This window comes from Ochotona princeps, chromosome 4, assembly GCF_030435755.1.
Source record: "Ochotona princeps isolate mOchPri1 chromosome 4, mOchPri1.hap1, whole genome shotgun sequence".
In the NCBI taxonomy this organism is placed as follows: domain Eukaryota; kingdom Metazoa; phylum Chordata; class Mammalia; order Lagomorpha; family Ochotonidae; genus Ochotona; species Ochotona princeps.
In genome coordinates this window covers 203,487-227,435 of record NC_080835.1, presented here as the reverse complement: position 1 = coordinate 227,435, position 23,949 = coordinate 203,487, and the positions used below count along the sequence as shown (strand labels likewise).

The 23,949-nt window shown below is 59.4% G+C and overlaps 4 protein-coding genes across 5 annotated transcripts in view; 2 read left to right on the top strand and 2 right to left on the bottom strand.

Annotated features, from left to right (window-relative positions):
• The window catches only part of LOC131480242 (interferon-induced transmembrane protein 1-like), a 108,397-nt gene that overhangs the window by 10,850 nt on the left and 73,598 nt on the right, over window positions 1-23,949 (top strand). The gene's annotated exons all lie outside the window — the stretch shown is intronic.
• On the bottom strand, window positions 903-5,160 carry LOC131480126 (NACHT, LRR and PYD domains-containing protein 6-like). Of its 2 annotated transcripts, none has more exons than XM_058662579.1 (8): window positions 5,110-5,160; window positions 4,444-4,724; window positions 4,158-4,196; window positions 2,328-4,071; window positions 1,825-1,920; window positions 1,575-1,745; window positions 1,329-1,496; window positions 903-1,062 (listed from the first exon to the last, which is right to left on the bottom strand). In XM_058662579.1, the coding sequence occupies exons 1-8, from the start codon at window positions 5,136-5,138 to the stop codon at window positions 924-926; spliced, it is 2,667 nt and encodes an 888-aa protein (XP_058518562.1). In that variant the 5' UTR covers window positions 5,139-5,160; the 3' UTR covers window positions 903-923. The 2 variants fall into 2 exon arrangements, with proteins under 2 accessions (XP_058518562.1, XP_058518563.1); XM_058662580.1 differs by having other exon boundaries at window positions 1,825-1,917.
• Window positions 13,617-14,587, top strand: LOC101536307 (cytochrome c oxidase subunit 8B, mitochondrial-like). The gene is made up of 2 exons (XM_004599223.3): window positions 13,617-13,783; window positions 14,425-14,587. The coding sequence occupies exons 1-2, from the start codon at window positions 13,673-13,675 to the stop codon at window positions 14,524-14,526; spliced, it is 213 nt and encodes a 70-aa protein (XP_004599280.1). The 5' UTR covers window positions 13,617-13,672; the 3' UTR covers window positions 14,527-14,587.
• On the bottom strand, window positions 15,007-23,864 carry LOC131480129 (26S proteasome non-ATPase regulatory subunit 13). Its single transcript, XM_058662584.1, has 13 exons — window positions 23,437-23,864; window positions 22,787-22,865; window positions 21,232-21,266; window positions 20,935-20,990; window positions 20,661-20,704; window positions 20,368-20,454; window positions 18,954-19,125; window positions 17,828-17,907; window positions 17,621-17,746; window positions 16,701-16,763; window positions 16,009-16,089; window positions 15,696-15,812; window positions 15,007-15,297 (listed from the first exon to the last, which is right to left on the bottom strand). Exons 1-13 carry the CDS (start codon window positions 23,529-23,531, stop codon window positions 15,202-15,204), a joined length of 1,131 nt encoding a protein of 376 aa, XP_058518567.1. The 5' UTR covers window positions 23,532-23,864; the 3' UTR covers window positions 15,007-15,201.

Here is a 23,949-nt window from a genome sequence, read left to right as displayed (position 1 = left end):
GAGTTCTTGTAGCAGTTGACCAACTTGTCTGGGGTGTCCACTGCTGGCCTGTCCATCCACGCCAGTCCCAGCTCAGCAGTGGTGCAGTGGACCGTGGAGCATGGACAGAGCCCTGGGTGAACAAATCAGAAGCCGGGGACCAGGGCCCGGTGTGATAGCGTAGCAGTTAAAGTCCTCACCTTGAACGTGCTGCGATCCCACATGAGTGCCAGTTCTAATCCCGGCAGCCCTGCTTGCCATCCAGCTCCCAGCCTGTGCCCTGGGAAAGCAGTAGAGGACGGCCTAAAGCCTGGGGACCCTGCACCTGCGAGGGAGACCCGGAAGAAGCTCCTGGCTCCTGGCTTTGGATTGGCTCAGCTCCAGCATTGGGGAGTGAACCATTGGATGGAAGCTCTTTCCCTCTGTCTCTTTCTCTCTGTATATCTGCCTTTCTAATAAAAATAAACAAATAAATAAAAAAACAGCCGGGGACTGGAACCAATGCAACATTTATTCTCAATGCATACCGCTACCCTTGGAGCTGGGACCCCTTTCTGAATGATTGACGAGGGTGTGTCAAGGGAGGCAGAGGCAATGGGCCCACTTCCTGTCCGCAGGGACTCGGTGCTGGGCCACAAGCAGGTGTGAGAGGTGTGAGGGTGACAGCTTCTGGCTATGGGGAAGGGGTGTCTGTGCACTCTGCTATAGGGAGATGGAAGCTGAGTGTCTTAAGGGCTGGAGGTCCCTGGAGTCACAGCAGGTGACCAGGGCTGGGACATTGGGTTAGGGGAGGTCGCTCCATAGGTGCCCAGTCCCTGGGGTCACAGCAGCTGGGACCTCTGACTGGGGGAGCAGGCTCCACAGGTGCCTGGTCCCTGGGGTCACAGCAGCTGGCCCAGCTGGGACCGCAGGTTGAAGGAGGATGCTCCACAGGTGCCCAGGCTTCAGAGGGCACTGATGGTCTCCAGCGAGGTCTCGAGAGGGCCACCCAGTGCTGAGTGGACAATGACCAGGTCCGGCTTTGCTGCCATCACAGCCCGCAGCTCCTGCAGCGACTGGTCACTCAGCTCCACAGCGGCCAGGCTGCAGGCACAGGCACCAACCAGGCATGGGCATGGGAGTAGGCACAGGGCTGGGGGCAGTGGGACGTGGGAGCTGGGAGCAAGACTATGACCAATTCTCAGGCTGCAGCAAGGGTGGGAACTGGGGCTCCCATGGCCCATGGATGTGCGGTTGGGGAGGGCAGCAGGCCAGGGGCTGCGTCCTCTGGGGGAGGCCTCTGGGACAGGCTCCTGGTCCAGGTTTCAGGGGAGCCCCTGGCCCAGCATGCCCTTCCAGGTCAGCCTCACCTGAGGGTCTTCAGGCTGCACCCCGGCTGCTGCAGGATGGAACGCAGGTAGGTCACAGCCGGCGGGGGCAGCTGGCAGCCGCTCAGGTCCAGGGTGGTAAGCGCCGGGCTGAGCCGCAGCAGGCTGACCAGGTACTGCAGGACCCCAGGGTGGGCGCCGGGCTGCAGCCTGTGGGGAGGCGGGACTCAGGGGCTGCGGGGGCGGGGCCGGGGCCACCCCTGGCCGCCTCACCTGCGGCCGCCTCACCTGAGCACCCGCACGCGGCACGCGGGCCCCGCCAGGCCCTGCCCCAGCATGCGCAGGCCGGGCTCGCTGAGGCCGCAGTGCAGGAGGCCCAGCTCCGTCAGGGCCGGCGCTGTCCCCAGGGCCTCGGCGAGGTCTCGGCAGACGGCGTCCGAGAGTCTGCAGCCGGACAACCTGCAGTGGAACACACGGTGCTGAGCGCGCCGCCCCCGCCCTGGACAGGTCCGTGGATGGCGGGGCCCAGATGACTCACGTGAGGATGCTCAGTCCGCACTGCGGCTCCGCCATGGCCTTGCAGAGGGGGTGCAGCGGGGAGGCCGGCGGCGGCTTCGTGTTGGTCCTGGAGCTGCTGGGAGAGCGAGGCCTGGTCAAGCTCAGCGAGGGTCTCCCCAAGCCGGGGGGGGGGGGGATGTCTTGGTGACCTCTACCCCCCTATCCCAATCCCGGAGTGAGGTGCAATTGTGGTTTGCAGATACAGGCACAGAGGTGCAGGGGCTCCAGCGAAACTAAACCCGGGTGCCCCCTTTCCCAGGAACTGGGGATCTAGGGGAGAGGCACGGGGCTGGCACGGGGCTGGCCGGGGCGCCAGCGCCCAGCACGGTGTCATGCGGAGGGAGCAGCAGACACAAGGACTCAGAACATTCCAGAAGGTTCTGTGAGGTGGCAGGAGACGGGACGGGGGGGGCTGGACTCGACGGAATGGCGAGGGCTCCAGGAGGGAAGCGGGTGAGCCCTGCCCACGCAGGACGCACGCACCCCTGCAGCCGCTGCACGAGGCTCCTCTTCTTCCTCTGTCGCACTGCGACCAGCCCACAGCGCACCAGCCGCAGCGCCTGCCCGGCGGGGCAGTGGCTCACGCAGTAGCTGAGAACCGCCAAGTGCATGCTGTTGAGGCGCACCCGCTCCAGCACCAGCTCGGGCAGGCCGCGCAGGGCGTGGCCCACGAACGCCTCCTCCTGCGTCTCATACAGGCAGTACAGCACCTCCAGCGGGTAGTTGAGGTCCTCGCCCAGCTCCTCCCCGTCTTCCTCCTCGTCCTCCTCGTCCGCCTCCTCCCCTTTCTCTTCGCCGGGCTCCTCCACGGCCTCGAACCCCTGGCAGCCCCTGCTCCCGCCCTGGCCCTGCACCCACCGCAGGGCGTCCTGCTTTACGCGCGCTGACACCGTGCAGCCAAAGTGGCGCTCGATCTCGCGCGTGCGCTCGGTGCTTAGCAGCCCGAAGAGGAAGCGCGTGGTGAGCGCCAGGTGGGCGCGCGGCCGGCCGTCGCGGGGCAGCAGGGTCTCCAGGTCCCTGGCCGCCACCGACTCCGGAGCTCTCTCGTCCGGCAGCAAGTAGCTGAGGGCTGCGAAGAACTCCTGGAAGCTGAGATCGGCGAACTGGTAGGCGACCTCAGTCTCCAGCACACCGGGCAGCTCCTTCTTGCTTAGGAACAAGGTCTGCACGGGTGAGCCGCGCAGCTGCAGGCGCCCCAGGTCCTGCTCCGTGAACCGCGCCCTGCGCTCCAGGGTGCCCTCGCGCGCCAGGCCGCACAGCTTGCGGAGTTCGGCTTGCGCCCCACCGGCACCGCCGTCCAGTAAGCTGGTGACGAAGAGCAGGTACACGGCCGTGGCGGTCCTGAGCGTGTGCGCGGGGTCGTGGCCCAGCGCGAGCTGCTGGCGCAGTACTGTGCACACGATCCAGCACACGAAAGGCACGAAGCACAACGCTAAGAGCGTCTGGTTTTCCTTGACCAGGCGGTAGGCGCGCGCCGCGCCGCGCTCATCCTCGAAGAAGCGGTAGAAGTACTTCTTCCTGTCGCGGTCGCTGAAGCCGTACACCTCGGCGCACTGCGGCGAGCGCAGGCGGCCCGGGGCGGCGGCACGCGCGGTCACCAACAGGCGGGCTGCGGGCAGCAGCGCTTTGCTTAGCAGCCCGCCCAGCACTCGCGCACCGCTCGCGGCCTCGAAGGGATCGGTGCAGGGCGCGGCCGCCTCCAGGGCCCCGGGCGGCGCGGGCAGCTCGTCCACGCCGTCCAGGATGAAGAGCAGCCGATCCGGCTGTGCCAGCATCTGCGGCACAGGCGCACGGCGGTCTGGGCACTGCTCCAGGACCAGGTCGGCCAGGCTACGCGCGCCCGGGTTCGCCAGCAGCTCCCGGCACGGCACGAAGAAAGCGAAGTCCACCTGGCCCTGGTACAGTTTGCCCGCCGCCCAGTCTAGCAGGATCTTCTTGGCCGCCATGGTCTTGCCAATGCCCGCCGGGCCCTGCAGCACCACGGTCAGCGGCCGCTGGCCCTCCTCATCGCGCCCGAAGAGCCGGTTGAAGGTGCGCGTGTCCGAGCGCCGCGCGCGCTCTTCCTGGGGTTCGTCCGTAGTTCCCGGCGCCACGTCCCCGCCGGCGGTGCCTTCTGGCGCGATGAGCAGCTTGGTGAAGCGCCGGTTGATACGCACCGAGCGTGCGTTCCTCTCGCGCACCTTAGCGTGTTGCCGCAGCACGTGCTCCCGGTATTTCTTGCGGTACTCTGGGGGAAAGCGGAGAGGACAGGTGGCAGACACGGGGCCACCTGTGTCGCGACCCCCGAATGGGCTGCCCCCTGAAGAGACCTACCAGCCACGGAGATCATCGCAGAGGAACCGGTACCAAGCCCTGGAAGGGAATCCTGCCCTGAAACCCGCAGAGTGGGAATGGGGGGCGCGGGTGCCATCCGGACCCAGGCCTCCTTGGAGGGCAGCCCCAGGGCTCGCTGGTTTGTGGGCACCCAGCCAGGACCAGGCCAAGGCTGGAAAGTTAGCCCAAGACTCCCCGGCCCTCCCCACCCCCCACAGGCAGTGCGACCCAGGCCCCAGGCTCACGAACACTTCCCAGCACACGCCTGCCCACGGCCCGCGCTCACGCTGCCGCCGCTGCTCCTTGAGTCGCGCAGCCACGTCGCGCACGTCCGCCCTCTGCAGCGTCTTGCGGGCCACGTCCAGCGCGGGCTCTGGCCCGTAGAAGTGGACCAGCTGCTCTGCGAGGTCCATAGCATCCGCGAGCTCCAGGCGCCCCCACGGGATGCCACGGCCGCCGGCGCGCGCGTCCCGCAGCTTGTGGCGGAAGCGCTTCAGCTGCTCCTGGCTCAAGTCCTCCAGTGCCGCCAGCAGCAGCTCGCGGGCCGCGGTCGCCAGGGGCTCCGAGCTGGGGGCGCGCAAAGGGTCGTCAGTGCTGCCCAATGTCCTGGGTCGCCCCACCCACCCTCCCAGGCCTTGCAGCGTGCGTGTCCTGGGAGCGTGGGGGGCTCCACACCCCGCCAGAGGACATCCTCGTGGGTGTCCGGGGCGGCCATCTTGTGGCTTAGGTCGTGCTCACACAGGCTGCCGTCAGGTGTGATAGCAGTTGGTGAGGCGACTGCACTGCCCAGTGCCCCCTTTCCAGAATCCCCAACAACTCTGAGTCACACTGGATTCTGGGGCACACCACACCCCTGTGTGGGGCCTGGCTGAGGGTGTGAGCGTTGGAAAAGCACAGCCCAGGGAGGGGACGCGGAGACTGCCAGGCCCAAGCCCTTGTAGCAAGCACTCACCTGCAGCCCGGGGCCCCTAGTCCCTCCATAGCTCCCGGTTACTTGGTCCAGATGGATGTCTGAGTGGGGACCCCTTCCCCCAGCTGACCTGGGCCAAGTCCCCAGGGTTTGTCCAGCCCGTCCATCCTGCAGCCTAGCTGGGCCAGTCTGAGGGCATCCCAGGTGCAGGCGCCCTCCTCATGCCTGGCTCGGTGACCTTTGCTCTCTATCGTGGGTGTGGCATGGCTGGCAACAGGGTGGGCTGCCCAGAGGAGGCACCTGGCTTGGAGCAAGGCCTGGGCTGAGGTTTCTTCTATAAGGCAAGTGTGCCCTTGGGTGAGCACAACTCAGGCTGGAACCATCTAGGGTCTCAGCTTGGTCACCTGTGAGGCCCCAGGAGCCTGCTCTCAGCCCACAGCGGGAGGCACAGGCTGTCTTGCTGGCCGGGGTGGAGGAAGAAGCCCTGGGGCTTGGGGTGCAGCTGGGGAGCCAGGGCGGAGCCCTTGCCTGGCTCTAAGCCCAGCGAAACCGGTACTGGACTTGTGACCCCCTGGGCTTCGTTCCAACAGCATGGGGAACAGGCCTGGGGCCTCTCTTGGGGAGCTGGTGGGCAGCCTTGGCCACAACCCTGCCTGCTGCTCCACTTGCCCACGAGGCCACCTGCGTGCCATCCTGTGTCCGCTGGGAGCTGAGATCCCAGGGAACCAGGAGTGTCCGACCCATGGAGGCTTTCCCCCAAGAGCTGGACTGTGTTTGTACCACCTGGGAGAGTACATTTGATACACCACAGGCATGGCTGCTATCCCCCCACCATGCTATCCTGCATGTGCCCAGCAGGTGGGTGTCCCATGTCCCCAGGACACCACAAGGGCCCTGGGTGGGGAGGGCTTGCAAGATGTTGCCCAGGGACTGGGGAGGACACAGGGGCAGCACATGGCTGGGACTTTGGACTTCCATGAACACGAGCAGGGGGCAGCCTTGTGCTGGCCAGGCCTGGCTAAGGGGGAAGGCTCAGGGTTTGGGGGGCAAACCCTGAGATGGGCATCCAACCTTGGCCCCACCCAGGTCTCTGCTGCCCAAGGCAGTGCCAGTTCAGTGGGAGGAGTTGGGCTGGCCCCCTGCGTCCACACCTCCCAGGCTGGGGTTCTATAGAGGGGGCTGCCCAAGGCCAAGGCCAACCCATGTGGACACCTGCCTGGCAAGTTCAGCTGTGGCAGCGTCACCAAGCCCTTGGCCTGGGGCCCCCTGAAAACCATGCTGGTGGGTGGGATAAATGCTTCCGTTTTCTCCTCCTGTATCTGTAGGGGTAGGGAGGAGAAGGGCAGGGGGCTCCTTGCTGTCAGATTACATCAGCACCTGAAGCTGGTCCTTTGATGACACCCTAGAGATCCCGTGCGGGGACGAGTGTTCTGAGGGCGTCTCTTAGGTGGTTTTGATGGGGCTGAGACATTGTCAGCTTCATGGAACCAGGGTTGAGGAAATCTTTCCAAGGTCTGGCCAGATCACCTTAGAGCATTCACAGACCCAGGAACACGCTGCAAAGCTTGGCCAGGAGGATTGTTTCATGTTCTGACAAGGCACCTGCTGGCCTAGATGAGCTGACTGTCGTGTCCCGTGTGTGCCCGTGGACATGCTGTCTGCTGCACAGGTATCAACAACCGAGGAGGCCCAGTCCTGACACGTGCACTCCAAAGTGGGACCACGCATCCTGTGATTTTTCCTGTGGCCAGGGTCTGAGTCCAGCAGTCTAGTCAGGGAGTCCCCCAAGAAACCTCACCTGGGGTGACCTCAGAGTTGGCTCACTTGCTCCAGGCAGTGCAGGGTCAGGTTTGGTGTCACCTGTACCAGCCAGCACACAGACCAGTGAATGCAGCTGCCTGGTCAGTTCACTCCCAGCATCATCTCTCACATGAACTGATGGATGCTGTGGCCTAGTCCAGCCAGCCCATCACAGACCTGGTCTTCACTCACACCAGCAGGTGCTGCCACTTAGTTGGGGCAACCCCTAGTAACCCCAATCACTTTCACCAGGCCTGAACCCAGCCCAGGTTTTTGCACGTGCTGGTATGTGCTGTAGCCTAACCCAGTCTGTTCTGCATCCCACCAAGCTCTTGTACACATCCATGAATATTGTGGCTTACCTTATCCCAGCCTGCCCCCAAACCAGCCCTCACGTATGCCAACAGGTGCCACCGTGTTATCTAGCCTGGCCCTCCCGAGCCCTGGCTCACATGCTCACGGGGATAGGTATGGCCTAGCAGGGGAGGACACACTGTTCCCTGCTGGAGTCCAGCTCCAGCTGAGTTCAGAACTCGAGAAGGGTGCGTGGATGAGGCGCAAAGAAAATAAGAGGGGGACCACTAGGATTCCTTGATCATTGTGGACCATGCGAGAAAGCTGTCCTCTTTATTTATACAGAACCAGTTAAACTCTGGCTCAGACTTTTTACGTCATGGACAAGTGGGTGTTTCTAAGGATAATTCTGCAGTTTGTTTCACCTAAGGCAGGATGTTATCCATTCTGGTGCCTATCAATCAGTAACATATTCCTACTACAATCGTCATTCTATACCTAGTCTTGAATCAGCTAAGGGAGGAAATGTAACACAGGAGGCAGGACCCAAAGATCAAAGGAAGAGGGAAAGAATGGGTTTCCCCTATACCTGGAGACTAGCACCCTTGATTAGCATATGGTCAATGGGGGAGGAAGATCCTAAGCATAGGTTTCTGCTATACCTTTGATTAGCATAGGATCAAAGGGGGAATTAACACCCCTGATCAGCATATTGTCAATGAGGGCAGCTGTGACAGCAATAGTGAAAAACCGTTTGGCTATAAGCGATATCAGCAACATTAGCTTTCAAGCTCGCATTGATACAATGCCTAAATAGATTATAGGAATCTCAGTGGGACTGTCCGGTGTCCGTGCGAAGGGAGGCGGAGCTGCATTCAGGTGGTCGCAGAGATATCCCGCAGCAATGGAACAATACTCTTCACACCTTCCTGTCTTCCACATCCACTGCACGGACCCCAACAGTTCCCCTACCAGACCTACTCCCAACCCCAGACTTTGCCTGCCAGGGTGTCCTGTGGTTCAGCCTGACATGACTTGCCTCCAGTCCCGGTTGTTGCTGGCAAATGCTGCAGTAAAGCCCAGCCTACCTGCACCAATTCTGGTTCTTGTGTGTGCCAGCTGCTGTGGTGCAGCCCAGCTTGGCCCTCCCCCAGGTCTAGCCCACATGCCAGTTGACAGGTGTTGTAGCCCTGCCCAGCTCAGTCTGCCCCCAGTCCTAGTTCTCACACTTAGTAGTGGGAACTGCAGTCCCACAAATCTGAAGAATTTATTGCCAGACTCTCCTAATCTGGTTGGTGCCATGGCTCAGCCATGCAAGGTCCACCCCCTGCCCCGACCCTCACTGATGGGTACTGTGGCCTAGCCATGTAGGCAGGCCCCATAGTGTGCTAGCTTGCCATGAGCTGGCAGGCGGTGGGTGATGCTACTGGGCCCAGGGCTCCCACACTGCTCACTGTGTTCACTTGGAAGGGATGTGGGGGAGAGGGCTGGATGAAGACAGAGTTCAAGGCAGCAAGCAGTGATCAATCGCATCAGACACTGGAGTCAGTCTCTTGGGTGGTGTCCATCTGGGGTTGGACAGGCAGGTAACCTTGGCAAACTCATCCTAAAAAACCGAGTTATTGACTTATTTATTTTTATTTATTGCAGAGAGAGGAAGGGAGAAGAGAGAGAGTTAGAGAGGGAGTCCCCAATTGCTAGTTCACAGCATTGACAACACTGGTCGGATGCCAGGAGCTCCATCCAGGTCTCCCTGTGGGTACATTGCAGGGAGCTGGACGGGTGGCCAAGGAGCTAGTGTTAGCATCTGGGCCAAAGCCCCCAGACGTCAGGGTGCGAGCTAGTCAACCCCCAGAGAACGACAAAAAGTCTCGCTGGTAATGCAAACAGCAAACAGAGTTTATTGCGCCAGCATGCTGGGGTCAGACCGCACTTGGGGCACGCATGCCAGCCAAGCCGGGCAGTCGGACCTCGAACTAGCCCAAGACAGAAGCTTATATAGGCCCTTTTGGGATGGGAAATACATCAAAAGTAACAACCTTAGACATATGGCCTTCAGGCACAGGGAGCCTGTTCCGTTCCCATACACTATCTTTATGGCTCATCCCATTCTCACACCCTTATCTTCCTCCTGCCTGGGACCAGAGAAGAATTGCGCCCTTGCCCTCCTGCACCTGGGTTCACAAAGTTGCAAGGCAGCAAAGAACAGATTTACCACTAAAGCAGAATCCTCCCAAAGTCCAGGCACCTCCTGGCCTAGCAAAGTAGCAGTTTTTCAGTACAAAGGAATCTCACACTGCCCAACAATAACATTTTACCCACACTCTAACAAAACCAAAATGTGTCATTTCATGTGATGTAACAGTTCGAGGCCTGTGGTAAACAAACTCTTTGTACCTTCATGATTGCCATCTGTTCCGAGATATTATCAAGCCATTGTTTTTTAAAATGTTATTGCAAAGTCAGATATACAGAGAGAAGAAGAACAAAGATCTTCTGCCCGATGATTCACTCCCCAGGTGACCGCAACGGGGCCGGTGCTGTGCCGATCCGAAGCTGGGAGTCAGGAGCTCTTCCAGGTCTCCCACGCGGGTGCAGGGGCCCAAGGTTTTGGGCCGTCCTCGACTGCCTTCCCAGATAGCGGATGGGAGCTGGATGGGAAGTGGGGCTGCCGGGATATGAACTGGCGACCATATGGGATCCCGGGGCATTCAAGACGAGGACTTTAGCGGCTAGGCCACCGCGCCGGGCCCCATCAAGCCATATCTTAAGGAAAACATTACTTATATTAGGGCAAGCTCCAGGACAAAGGTGGGCAACTAACAGGATGTTTGGACACATTGTGGGTTCAATTGTACTATTGTATGCTTTTAGCTGTGTGTCATTACCTTAAGTTGCTAAAGATGCTTTTACCATAACATGCTCGATCAGTTTGAGGTGTTATACCAGTTACAGGAATCATCTCACATTTGCAGAAAAACAACAACACCCTCAGAAGAATTCTATGAAACATCAGAGAGGTGACTGAGTTCCAAACAATGGGGTGAGGCAGCAATGAGGTGGCCAGAGACATTCTGCTGGGCCTAGCCATGCAGCCAGAAACTCCTCGTAGCCTTCCTAACCGAGGAGTGGTGCTCTTCACACACCCATGCCATCTGACCCAACTGCATGGCTCCCACAATGGGTGTCTGTACATATGGGCAAGGGCTGCATTTTTCCAGAAGTGGCCACTTAGCTGTGGGTTCTCAAACCTGTGCCAGGACCTACAGGGTCCTGATGTACCCAACGCAGGCACACACTCAAGGAGAAACCACAGTTCCCATGTGTGTGTGGCCCTGTGCATGGGTGCCCGTGGACACTGCATGGCCATGTGTGTGTGGCCCTGGGCATGGGTGCCCGTGGACACTGCATGGCCATGTGTGTGTGGCCCTGGGCATGGGTGCCCGTGGACACTGCATGGCCATGTGTGTGTGGCCCTGGGCATGGGTGCCCATGGACACTACATGGCCATGTGTGTGTGGCCCTGGGCATGGGTGCCCATGGACACTGCATGGCCATGTGTGTGTGGCCCTGTGCATGGGTGCCCATGGACACTGCGTGGCTGTGTGTGTGGCCCTGTGCATGGGTGCCTGTGGACACTGCATGGCCATGTGTGTGTGGCCCTGTGCGTGGGTGCCCGTGGACACTGCATGGCTATGTGTGTGTGGCCCTGTGCATGGGTGCCTGTGGACACTGCGTGCCTATGTGTGTGTGGCCCTGTGCATGGGTGTCTGTGGACACTGCATGGCTATGTGCGTGTGGTTTGTGCATGGGTGACCATGAACACTGAGTAGTAGTGTGCGTGAGTGCCCCTGGACACTAGGTGGCCCTGTGGGTGGGTGCCCATGGGCACTGCGTGGTCATAAGCATGGGTGCTTATGGACGCTGTGAGGCCGTGTTCCCGCGCCGCTCCGAGTCTGGACGCCAGGTGGCGCCATCCGCCCGCGAGTGTCCCCGGCCTCGCCTGCGCTGCGGGCTGCGCACTGCGCGTGGCCGCCGGTAGCACCTCGGGACGCGCCTGGGGCGGATGCCAGGCCTTCGGTGCGTGGCCCATGGAGGCAGGCGAGAGACGTGGGCGCCCGTGCGGGCCGAGCCTACCTGGCCCTCTCCCGCACCCCGTGAGCCAACCTCTGTCTCCCAGGTCGCCCCATCTTCCCTTTAGTAGGGAGGGGACAGCAGGAACCCGTGGACAAGCGGTCACGCAGGGACGACCCCGGGCTGCCCCGCCGCGCCCCACTTGGCCCCGGCCTGCTGGGAGGCCTCCCTGCACCGACCACGCCTGGGCAGGGCGGGGCAGGGGTCCTGCTTTGGAGAGGAAGCCCCGAGGCCGGATCAGAACAGGACCAAAGCTGTAATTAAAGGTTCCGGCTGAAAGGATTAGTGCAGGGACAGGGCCGGCGCGGGCGCTCGGACACGCCTCCCCCGGGTCACAGGTTCGTGGGGACTGAGTGAAGGGTGACCATGATGCAGTGTCCTCGACTTTTTAGGGGATTTTTTTTTCCTGTGTGAATTTGAATGCAGCAAGTTTCCCATCCTCAGTTCATTGCACAGAGGCTGTGCTGGGCTGCGTGGTCTTGCCTCGGACCCAGGACTTGGGCAGCCCCTGCTGTCCCCTGGGGGATTGGCTGGATGCAGGGTCAGACGGCTGGGAAAAAGCTGAGTGCTCAAGGTGTCCCAGCTGCTGCAGCAATGCCCTCTATTCGACCTCCCAGCCCTGCTGAGGGCTGGGACAGTGACCAGGGGAATAGGGGCACTGATTCTGAATACAACCCACCTGACCTGGAGACACCAGGAGGGTCCAGGCCTGGCGTTCAGTGCATTTGCTCCAGAGCCTGGGTCCCCCTAAGGTTCGCTCCCATGTGTGGCCCAGGGACCAAGCGTTGGACACAGCCCTGTCCCTGCCCGCAGTGGACTCCATTATAAGAACCAACATAGACGAGCTGGGGGGTCATCCAATAGAAGCCCTATGACCCCATGAGGAAGGGCTGTCCAGGGATAGGTGGGGTGGGGAAGCAGGGAGGGCCAGAACCCAACAAGACGGGGCAGGTGGGCGGGGATCAAGTTGCTCAGGCTTGGAACCTGCTGGAGAGGTCTGTGGGCAGCCAGGATGTGGGGGACACAAGGGCAAGGGGGTACATGGGGGTGCAGGCTGCAGCCTTGACTGGGGAATGGTTATAGGTCATGAGGTGGGTGCAGATTGGTGGCCACAGCTGGGTATCTCAGCCTTCTGCACCAGGCCAGAGGCGGTCTAGAGGGGAAGCTGGAGGTGTGGGGAGTGGGCTCCAGGAGCACACAGCATGCTGTGGGGAGTGTGTGGGGAGGAGGCTCCAGGAGCACACAGCATGCTGTGGGGAGTGTGTGGGGAGGGGGCTCCAGGAGCACACAGCATGCTGTGGGGAGCATGTGGGGAGGGGGCTCCAGGAGCACACAGCATGCTGTGGGGAGTGTGTGGGGAGGGGGCTCCAGGAGCACACAGCATGCTGTGGGGAGTGTGTGGGGAGGGGGCTCCAGGAGCACACAGCATGCTGTGGGGAGTGGAAGAACGCGTCTGGGGAGGGGGCTCCAGGAGCACACAGCATGCTGTGGGGAGTGTGTGGGGAGGGGGCTCCAGGAGCACACAGCATGCTGTGGGGAGTGGAAGAACGCGTCTGGGGAGGGGGCTCCAGGAGCACACAGCATGCTGTGGGGAGTGTGTGGGGAGGGGGCTCCAGGAGCACACAGCATGCTGGGGCACAGGAGCATGCCAAGGACCAGATTTTAATTTTACTCATCTGAGAGGCAGAGCTACAAAGTGAATGAGATTTACTCCATCTGCTGATTTATTCCCCAAATGGCTGAATGCAGACTTTGCTGTCTCCCACACGGGCCCATTCCCCACTGCCAGGTGCATCAGCAGGGAGCTGGGTGGAAGGTGGAACAGCAAGTACTGCAGGCAGAGGCTCAGCCTGCTACACCATGCCACACATCCTCAGAGTTGCTTTCCCTCCCACCTTCTTATTTTTATTGGAAAGGCAAGTGAGATTTTACAGACAGAAACAGCTTTCATCCGCTAGTTCACTCCCCAGAAGGCCACAACAGCTGGAGCTCAGCTAATCTGGAGCCAGGAGCCAGGAGCTGCTTCTGGGTCTTCCACGCAGGTGCAGGGTCCCAAGGCTTTGGGCCGTCCTCTACTGTTTCCCAGGTTCATCAGCAGGGAGCAGAGTAGGAAGTGGAGCAGTTATGCCCACTGGGATTCTGGTATTTGCAAAGTGAGGATTTAGCCATGAGCCACCGTACCAGTCTCATGTCTTTGGTCACACCTCCCGAGGCCCCTTTCCACCAGGAAGTGACCTTTGCCCAGGGAGCTCCCAGCAGGCTCTGCCAGGCCCCATGACAGCCTACGGACAGCTGCAGGGCCTGCCCCTTCCGAGCTATAAAAAGCTGTGGTGACTGTGTGAGCAAGGACACACAGGACACCTACGCAACCTGAGCCATGCTGAGGCTGTTCCCTGTCGCCAGGCTGCTCCGGGCCCCCCTGAGATGCTGGGTGCTCCCCAAGGCGCATGTCTCTGCTAAGCCGGCCAGAACACCCACCTCCCCTGTGGTAAGTGACCTTGGGCAGTAGGGAACACATGGGGGACATCCACAGTGCTAGGCCCCAGTGCCCGCTGGGCCTTGGCGCTATGGCTGTAAAGGCGTGGGAGCACTGGGAGGCCAGGCCCCTCTGGCACCAGCATTGGGTGACGGGGTGGGGCTCAGCGCTCGGGTCCCCACCTGAGGGCACAGAGTGGGGGCTGCTGTGAGGGAAGTGGACCTGGCTACAGGGTGTGCCACCAAGACTTGGACCCAGACTGACCTCCAATTAGAGTCAGGAACAGATGGTCCCCGAGGCAGCATGACGGAGGGGACACTGGCCCTGGAGAGTGACTTCTGCCCCCATCCCAGCTTCCTCAGCGTGGGGTTGGGGAAGAGAAGCTAACAGGGCAACACCACACCTTTGCTGTTGGTGCCCTGCCCAGTACACCTGGTGGCAAGTAACCAGGTGGCAGGGGGCAGGCTGCAGGCAGCCCACCTGCTCACAACACCACAGCAGGCCAGCTCCTCAGAGAGCCCCGGTCAAGGCCAGAAGTAGCCAGGGTGCTGACTATGGAACAGCTACTCCTGGCACACTGAGGAAGGACTGGATGGTCAGGGGATGGGGCCAGGTCTGATGGACTCAAAACAGCTATGTCCTCCTCCCCCCAGGAGCAGGCGGTGGGCATATCAGTGCTGTTTGTCAGCTTGCTGGCTCCTGCAGGCTGGGTCCTGACTCACCTCGAGAGCTACAAGAAAGGCTCCAAAGAATGAAGGCCTCGCAGTACCCCAGGCACCGGACCCAAAGTGCCTAATAAAACTCTGCCCACCTCACCCCTGCCTCAGTGCCTCTATCAAACCCCTCCCACCTCACCCCGTCTCAGCTCTAGTGAGCCTCTACCCACCTCACCCCTGCCCCAGGTCCTCTAGTGAACCCCTCCTCACAACCATCTGTGTGCACCCCATGCTGGCCCCCTTTGCACAACTGGCCCAGCCCCGGCTATCCCGAGCTGGACTGTGTTGGCCTGGGGAGTGTTGGAGCAGGGGGCGTACTGGGCACCAAAGTTGCTGGTGACAAGAGTGAGGTGAGGTGGCCAAATGAGGGTCTTTGTCAGAGAAGGCTCGGGGGAAGGAGTGGGCTGGAGTAGGCCACAGGATGCCTCACACCCTCAGCACAGAACAAGGGGCTGAGGCCAAACCTCCATGAAGCCCTCTGAGGTTCTCATCTCTTCAGAAAGCAGAACCACCCAAGGATGAAGCCACGGCATTTATTATAGGGACACCCCCAAAGACAGTGGGAGACACACAGGCACACAGGTGGGGACGCCCACTTGCATCACCTGAGCCCAGGAGACCCTCCCTTCCTCTGCAGGCTGCAGAGACCCCAGGAGCTTTCTCCCTGTGACCAGCCCCTCTGTGAATGGTCAGGATCCAGCGGCCAGGCGGGCGCTAGGTGAGGATGTCGTGGGCCTGATGCTCCACCAGCATCTCCATGCTCTTCACGTCGGCGCACCAGAACTCCAGGCGGTCCTTCATGCCCTTGATCTAAGCAAGCCAGGGCCCGGGCGTTAGGGCAGCCAGCAGCAGGGTGGGCATGTGCTCACCATGGCCAGCTCTCAGCATGAGGACAGGGAAGGAACGGGCATGGAGAGAAAGCCCACAGGATCACATCGCACCCAACCTGAGGCGGATGTACCTGAGCCAGGCCCCCATTTTGGGATTAAGGCACCGTGAGCTCTGCCAGCTCTTGTAACCGCATAAGCCTTTAAGTGCAGGGTTCAACCCTGCTGACATCAGTTAGCTTCTCAGAAAAGCCTTGGTCCTAAGGAGGCCATGACAAGCACGCCTCTCACCTGATAACACCAGCTTCCGGCCCAATGAGGCCAGCACAGCACGGACAACCCCCGACCCACCAAGGTGACCTGAGGGCCCCGCCACGGCACCTGCTGCAAATCCAGCACTCGAGGCTGCACCCAGGTCATGTGGACACGCCTGTCCACCTCGTCTATACTGCCCTTCACCAGTCCAACAGACAGGGCCTTCATCACGAGCAGCTCCACCTGGATGAGACCCGGACACGTACCAGATCCTCCTCCTGGGTGAGCCCCAACCCGTCCCCTGGGTGAGCCCAACCCTTCCCATGGGTGAGCCCCGACCCGTCCCCTGGGTGAGCCCCAACACACAGCAGGTCCTCCCCCTGGGTGAGTGCACAGCCCCTGCAACTATGGTAGCAACATCCTGAGTCAAGAACCCTACCTCGTTGACTGTGATTTTAGCACTCTGGGCAATTTCTTCAAAAGTAAGCTGTCTGTGATTGGCAGGTCGTGTGAAAGTCATCTGGAAAAAAATACCATTTGTTAACCTGTTTGAAAATACTTGTCTAAGTAAAAACTCTCAGACAAATGAGTGGTAAGGATACTTTCAGTTACACTTGCTCTGAAAATACCAGTCATTTTGTTAGGACTCACAGTCGCATCTCCTTTTTAACAACAAACTGCCAAGGACCCAATGAGAAGGTCTGAACAAGAACCTGAGGCCCCCAGGAGCCAGAGGACCTGTGGCAAACCAGAAATGTGGGCCATGTGCTCCAGTCACTGGGGAGGGAGAGGCATGTGTGTGAGGAGCAGCTGTGATGGAGGGAGAGGCGTGTGTGTGAGGAGCAGCTGTGATGGAGGGAGAGGCGTGTGTGTGAGGAGCGGAGGAGCGGCTGTGATGGAGGCACGTTGTGCAGCTCGTTCGGCTCAGATGTCAGAGAAGGCTGGCTCCAGGGCCCCTTTGTTACGAGCTGATGGAACAGAGCAGGTGCTAGACAGCAGGACTGGACAACCAGAGCAATGGCATCCGATGTGTTTCCACCCAGGCAGGACAGAGTTGGAGCCGGTGGCTTCCAGCTGCCCCGGGCACTCGTGCGAGGCTGCCGTGTGGACAGTCAGGGGAAGCCCGCCTACCTCCATAAGGCACAGCAGCTGGATCTTCCTGAGGAGCTGGGCCTCGTTGGCCGCCAGGTCGGGCTGTGGAAGAATAAATGGCGTTTGTGCTTTTTAGTTTCCCAGCCCAGACAGAACAGGAAAAATGAGGCAAGTCCACACATTTCACACGGCAGAGCCCAGCAGAGACCAGAGGCTGCTCTCAAGACAGGGAGCCTGTAGCATGGGATCACTCGGGAAGAATGGATGCTGGCACCCGGAGCCCTCCACAGGGCGCTGGGCTAGTGGAGCCCGGCCCTGGACACACCCTGAACTCTGGGAACTGCTCGGAATGCAAGCAGCAAGTCCTCAGCTGCCAAGGGAATGTGGCTGGCAGAACCAGGACACCTGCTCTGTGAAATCAAGTCTGCTTATAGGTTGTTCAAGCTACTTGGGGAACCAATACTTGCTCAGAAACAGACCAGAACTGGCAGCCTGCACCAACAGGAACGGACCTCAAGGACTGCGCCTCACCACTCCTGCCCCTTCCGAGGGGACAGACAACTTCCTTCTCCTCCTTCAGAGACTGACACAGTCAGACAACAGTGCAGTCTGGCTGGAGTGGGTTTCACACCTGCTCTACTTCCTTGGGACAGCACAGCAACAGTAACACAGCCGTAAGTACTGACATGGTAACATTCTCGTGCTAGCTTCCTCCTTACAACTACAGGAATAAATAAACTCACCATTAGGACTCAGGTCCTGCAGGGTCCCCAGCCCTGTGAACACGAACACCTGCCCAGGATAACACAGGATGCCAACTGCTTCCTGTGCCCTGCGCATCCCTGGCCACTCAGCCCTGAGGTTTCTGCTGGGACCCCAGAGCCCTTGTTCAGCTCTGCTCCCAGCACAGAGCCAGCCTGTGAAGCCGGCTGCGCTGTGGGCCTGCAGGGGGAGTTTACCTGCTGGCCCCACGCAGCCCTCAGCGTCTGGAATTGCTCCACGTTGCCACTGTTGAAGGCATAGAGGGTGTCAATCAGCCACTGGCGGTCTGTGTTCCTCAGCGACTCCAGCACGGGGTGCATGAGCTGTGAGGGTAACGCTGATCAGCCGGACAGCCAGTGTCCCGGCAAGGGGGCGGGGAGGACATGAGCCAAGGGCTAACTTACGAGCTCTCCAAAGTTAAAAACTCCCTCGCCGAGGAGTCCGGCAAGTCCCAGTGTGAAGGCTCGCTCCTGCTGCTCGGATACTACGGTGACAAGGTGGTTGGTCACAGACCAGGCCCAAAGCTCCTGCAGTTCCTCCTCACACAGCCACCACCTCCCAGCAGCTCCTATCACATAGGCTCCCCTGCACAGCCTTGACCCTGGCTGGCCATATCTGATGGCATGGGTGGCCTTGGACCAACCAGGACCACACAAACACATACACAGACGTGGGCTTGGGGGACACAGAATGTGTGTCCTGTTTCTCCCTGCATGAAAGTCTGCTTGCCTTGACCGCCCGCCCACCCAGCCTCTGTGAGCCCCTCTAGAACTCGGCTGCTCCCACAGAGTTCTCCTCAGAACTCTCTGCTCCCACACAGTGCACCCCTCCTCCTGCACTCAAGCACAGTGGCTGCTCCCCACTCTTTCCTGAGGCACACAAATCAGAATGGCACCAACAGGTTTTGGTCTCCTCAGCGTCAAGAGTGTACTGACAGGAGTATCCAAAAGATGTTGAAAAGTCCTTTTCATTATTATGACTTAAAGATTAAAAGCAGGACTTATAGAGAGATCTTCCCTTCAATGGTTTACTCCCCAAATGGCCACAGTAGCTACAGCTTGACTGATCTGAAGCCAGGGGCTTCTAGGTTTTCCTTGGGGTTACCGGGGCCCAAGCCATTTGGATGGTCCTCTGCTGCTTTCCCAGGCCACAAGCAGGCAGCTGGATTGGAAGTGGAGCAGCTGGGACTTGAACCAGCACCCATAGGGGATGCTGGCACCAGGTTTTACCCAGTACACCATAGCACTGGCCCCTCTAAATTTTTATTTTCCAAACACATTCCACATGCTGTTCCCCAAATCCCAAGTCAACAAGAGGTTTCTAACTTATTCCCACAGGTCTGTGATATCCTTCTCAGAAGCAGGACCTCAGGTATAGGGGTTCTGTGAGCCTGCACCCCGCAGAGGCACAAAGCCTGATGCAGGTGGCAGGAATGCCAAGGAACAGACATAGCCTGGGCCAAGGGCAAGCTCACACACACTGCTCCACCTCTGATGAACTGCAGAGGCACAGACCCTGATGGGGCGTCACCTGGGAGCTCCTTGACGTCCACACAGCCCAGGAAGCGCAATGCATCTTTGTAATAGGACGCGTGGTTCCCGACTGTCTGGTAGTACTTGCTGGAGAGATCGTAGAAGCGGCTGTGAACGGACGTCACGCCTGGGAGGTTACTTAGCATTTCTTCAACATCCTCAATGGTTTCCTTAAAAAAGACGTACTTATGGGTCTGCTGTGATGGCTCAATGGTTAAATCCTCACCTTGCAAATGTGAGGATCCCATACAGGTGCCAGTTCCTGTCCTGTTTACTCCACTTCCCATCAGCTCCCTGCTATGACCTGGGAAAGCAGTGAAGGATGGCCCAAGTGCTTAGGACCCTGCATCTGTGAAGGAGACCTGGAAGAAACTCCCAGTTCTTGGCTTCAGACTGGCTCAGCTCTGACCCTTGTGGCCATTTTAGGGAGTGAACCATCAGATGGAAAATCTTTCTGTTTTTCCTTTTCTCTAAATCTGAACCTTCTTTACAAAAACATAATTTTTTTTTCTTAAAGCGGAACATATTTATCCATTTTTAAATCAGAGAGAGGAGAGATAGACCTCCACCTCCTATGGTTCACTTCTCAGGTGGCCACAATGGCCAGGGCTGGGCCAGGAGCATGTCCTGGGTTTGGACCATCATCCCTTGTTTGCCCAGGCCATAAGCAGGGAGCTGGATCCAAACTGAAGTAGTAGGGAGCAGAAGTGGGGCCCATGTGGAATATTGGAACCACAGGTGAGGATTCGCCTGCTTTGCCACTTAATTCGCTCTAATCTAAAAAAAGAAGAGCCAGGCCAATAGTGATATTATTGCTAAAGAAAAATTAAACCTAAGTCCCTTTAACCAACTCAGTTCAACAGATACCTGAACACATTAAACTGCACAGAGGACACAGAGATTAAATGAATGACTCTGATCAGCAGGGACTCCCAGACCCAGCAGCAGTGTGTGTCTACACTGAAGACCTGCCTGTGTGTGTGTGTCTCTACACTGAGGATGAGATGTTTTCAGGCAACAAGAACACAAAGCCCCACAATCCAGTGGCCTTGTCTCCACAGGGCAGCTGAGAACACACACTGTGTCACAGGGACATCAACACAGAGCTGGGTGGTGGCCAGGCCGACCTAGCTTGGACGAGCAGCCTGGCCAGTGCGAGCAGGCCGACCAGCTGGATGAGCAGCTGTGGACCCCAGGTACTCCCTGGACAAGGTCGCAGCTACTGCACCGACAGCTAACCTGTCCATGCTGTTGAACACACACACATGCAAAGAGCCGAAGTGGGAAGCAGCATGGTGCGATGTGAGCTAAGGGAGCATATTAGCATTTCATCTGGATTTTAAGTTTTTGAAACAGGTTATTCTTTGCAGAACACACACAAAGACAAACAAAGCTGTACCTGGTATGCTCACCTTTGTCACCTGTAGGTCCCCAATGTTTAACTTGAGGGCACCAATGGCTGTTTTACACAGGATCACTGCTTCATCGCTACTTTTTACCTGAAGATGAGAAACACAAGGCAAACAGCTCTGTGGCCGGCAACTGACTGAGCAACCCTGTTCCATACACACCGATTTCCCTCTAAGGCTCGCACGTGGTCCTAAAGCAGCTGCTGCGTGCTGACATGACCCTCTAAAGGTGTGCGGTCACACACGACATGCAAATCCCACCTATGTGGAGATGCACAGCTCCACTTTACACCTACCTTCTCCCGAGTCTTCTCCAGGAAGGTAAGAGCCACATTAGGGTCTAGAAAAGAAAGAAGAGTCAGAAAAGCCGCAGGCTCCCTGCCTGCCTCCCCACCAGGACACGTCTGGGCAGGATGGCCACTGGGGTCAGACTACTAAATACCATGAACACGGCAGCAGAATCTCACAAGCACCATGCCTACCTTCCAGCACAAAGTTTAAGTCTCTCATTCTACTAGATCATTCTACGCACATTGGGGTCTACTCCTTTAAGGGCACAGTGAGACTTACCGGTCATCTGCCTAACCACGTGAAGAATGATCTCCACCAGGGACAGAGGATTCACCCTGAAATAGACCAGCCTGAGGTTAGGAACCCCAATATGCCCACCAGGGACAGAGGGTTCACCCTGTAACAGACCAGCCCAAAGTCGGGAACCCCGAGGGTTCACCCTGTAACAGACCAGTCCAAGGTCGGGAACCCCAACACACCCACCAGGGACAGAGGGTTCACCTTGAAACAGACCAGCCTGAGGTCAGGAACCCCAACACGCCCACTGTCAAAGGGGGAGGCCGGAGAATGCATTACCTGTGTTCAAACTCACTGATGAAGTTTTCATAAAGCTGTGGAATGAAGCACCGAGAATTACTGCATGTTTCATTCTGCAAAATCAAGATTCTAAACCCTACTTACTTACTTATCATTTATCTGGCAGGCAGAGACAAAGAGCCCCCACCTTTGGTTCACCCTTAAATGTCCATAATGGCTGGCTTTGGCTGAGACCAGAGCCAGAGACCAGGAATGAAACCACGTGCATGGCAGGAACCCCCACCTGGGCTATCACCACTGCCTCCAGGGTTTGAACTGGCAAACAGCTGGAACTGGGCACCAAATCCAGGTGCTCCAGCAACTCCTGCCCACGAACCATTTGGAGCTGCACGCAACAGCATGGCATGCATGCTCCTGCAAGCAATTAGTGAAGAGCCAGAACCCACCAGGTTCTCTTTCCAGCTGAGACAATAATGCGTAACTCCCAAAGCCCCCCCCCCCCGACAGCAACTCCCGATTGGCTCTCCAGGCTCCCTGATCAAACAGGCCACGGGCCTGAGGCAGTCACAGAGGGCTGCAGTGGGTATGTCAGCAAGCACTGCGTCTGTGAGAAGAGGCCATCACAGACACAGAGAACTTCAGAGCGTGGACACAGGGCAGGCAGGTGGACCAGTCAGAGGCAGCTCCAGCAGCGGCAGGAACCATTCCCAGCAACCAGAGGGTGGACACTGGCTGTGAGGCAGTGGGCCTGGCATGGGGCAGGGCCATCCAGCAAGACATCACAAGCTGAGTTCCGGCTGCTTTGCTTCCAGCCCAGCTGCTCGCTGACGCTTTGGGGAAGCAGGCGACGTCGGGCCCCAACACTACGCAGGACACCCAGCAGAGCTCCAGGCTCCTGGCTTCAGCCTGGCCCAGCTCTGGCCACTCGGGGAGTAAACTAGTGGATGAAAGACTTAATGATCAGGTTCTGCTAATATGCCTTTCAAATAAACAAATGAATCTTAAGAACAAACAAAACCAAACAAACGCCACACGCTGTTTCAGCACAGTGGGGAATAGTCAGCGTTCCCCAGTGGCCAGGGGAGCAGAGTACGGAGAACACCACAAGTGGGCAGGGTTTTAAGCAGCCAGGCCAGGGGAGCAGGCTGTGATCCCCCCCCATTCACCAGCTGACCAGCTGGGATGCTGACTAAGGTTTGATCAGAGAGGTTCTGGCTGGGGGACATATCCTGTGGTTACAGGCAGGGTCCTGGGAGCAAGCAGCGCCCAGTGAGAAGAGGCCCCCACGGACTTGGTTCCCAAGATAGGACAGCAGGCACAGGGCCCGTCATACAGCAAACAACCACAGCACCACCTCCCTCCCCGATGTGGCCCCATGACTGCCCTGATGGATGGATGCATGCGGCCGACCCTGCAGCAAACCTGCCTAAGACAATGTCATTATGTGCTCCCAGAAGGGCTCTTCCCCTCTAAGTCTCCCCAGTACATTCCACAACAGGAGGACACAGGGAAGGCCATAGAACAGACCCTAGACACTAGAACAAGCGTGCAGCCTCCACAGCAGGTCAGTAGCCACTGCTCAGCCAACACTCACCTTAATGAGGCCATCTCCCTGGGCAAAGCACGGGTCTTGCACGAATTCGAGCACCTGCAGGGTCAGCTGGTGCCACAATCTGAAACATACACGGTCCGTAGGCCTGTGCAGGGCGCCGGGCATCTGCCTGTCCCTCACTGCCAGCCCCTGCCCCTGCCAGCGCTCAGCACCCTCCAGCCCCACAGCCCTGCCTGGCACCCAGCACCCCATCCCTGCCCGGCATGCAGCACCCTACAGCCCCCCGGCCCTGCCCAGCATGCAGCACCCTCCAGTCTCTCAGCCCCTGCCCGGGACTCCTCACCTCCAGCCCCCTCCCCCCGGCCCTGCGCGGAACCCTCTAGCCACACGTCCCTGTCTGCTGTCCCTCACCATCGGCACCTCCTGCCCTGTCCAGCACCCTCTAGTCCCCAGCCCTGCCCGGCACCCAGCATCCTCCAGTCCCCAGCCCTGCCCGGCACCCAGTACCCTTCAGCCACCGGCCATGCCGGCACCCAGCATCCTTCAGCCCCCGACCCTGCCCGGCACCCAGCATCCTTCAGCCCCCGACCCTGCCCGGCACCCAGGACCCTCCAGCCCCTGGCCCTGCCTGGCACCCAGTACCCTCCAGCCCCTCGCCGTCTCAGCGCCCGCGTCCCCGAGGTGGCGCTCACTTCTTGGTGTACAGCTCCTCCAGGCGGTGCCACACGGCGGCCTGCCCGGGGCCCGAGCTCTGGCTCTGCTGCAAGAAGCCCGGCACATCCTTCATGGCGATCGGTGGCGGAACACACAGGCCCGGGCTGGCGGAAATGCTCGATCACTTCCGGCGCCGCGCAGCGTGGGGCACACCGGGAGCGCTGGCAGGTCCTGGGACGCCCGTTGTCATGGCAACCGCGCGCCTGCGCGATCCGGACTCGGTGTGGTCCGCGCCGTGTCCCGAAGCCAGAGAACCGGGCGCCTGGGCGGGGCGTCGGCCGACCGCGACCACAGAGCCTCCCGCCGCCTGGGCGGGCTCGGGTCACACGTCGCGAACGCTCGCACAGGGCACAGCCACCGGAGAGCCGCCCCTACCCGGCGGCCGTCTCTTCCGGGACGCGCGGGGACCCGGCCGGCAATGAGGGGCGGGGCCAGCGGAGGGGCGGACCGAGGGAGCGGGGCGGGGCCAGCTAGCCTGGAGGCGGGAGGGG

Bases quoted from the DNA above. Each gene is read 5' to 3' on its own strand.
- LOC131480126 (XM_058662579.1), bottom strand. From the start codon at position 5,138: ATGGAGGGACTAGGGGCCCCGGGCTGCAG. The intron at 1,746-1,824 runs GTGAGTCATCTG...GTTCCACTGCAG, and splicing joins TGCGGACTGAGCATCCTCAC to GTTGTCCGGCTGCAGACTCT. The intron at 1,497-1,574 runs GTGAGGCGGCCG...GCCTCCCCACAG, and splicing joins TGCCGCGTGCGGGTGCTCAG to GCTGCAGCCCGGCGCCCACC.
- LOC101536307 (XM_004599223.3), top strand. From the start codon at position 13,673: ATGCTGAGGCTGTTCCCTGTCGCCAGGCTGCTCCGGGCCCCCCTGAGA. The intron at 13,784-14,424 runs GTAAGTGACCTT...TCCTCCCCCCAG, and splicing joins GAACACCCACCTCCCCTGTG to GAGCAGGCGGTGGGCATATC.
- LOC131480129 (XM_058662584.1), bottom strand. From the start codon at position 23,531: ATGAAGGATGTGCCGGGCTTCTTGCAGCAGAGCCAGAGCTCGGGCCCC. The intron at 20,705-20,934 runs GTAAGTCTCACT...TTTCTTTTCTAG, and splicing joins CGTGGTTAGGCAGATGACCG to ACCCTAATGTGGCTCTTACC. The intron at 15,813-16,008 runs GTAGGGTTCTTG...GGTCTCATCCAG, and splicing joins CTAAAATCACAGTCAACGAG to GTGGAGCTGCTCGTGATGAA.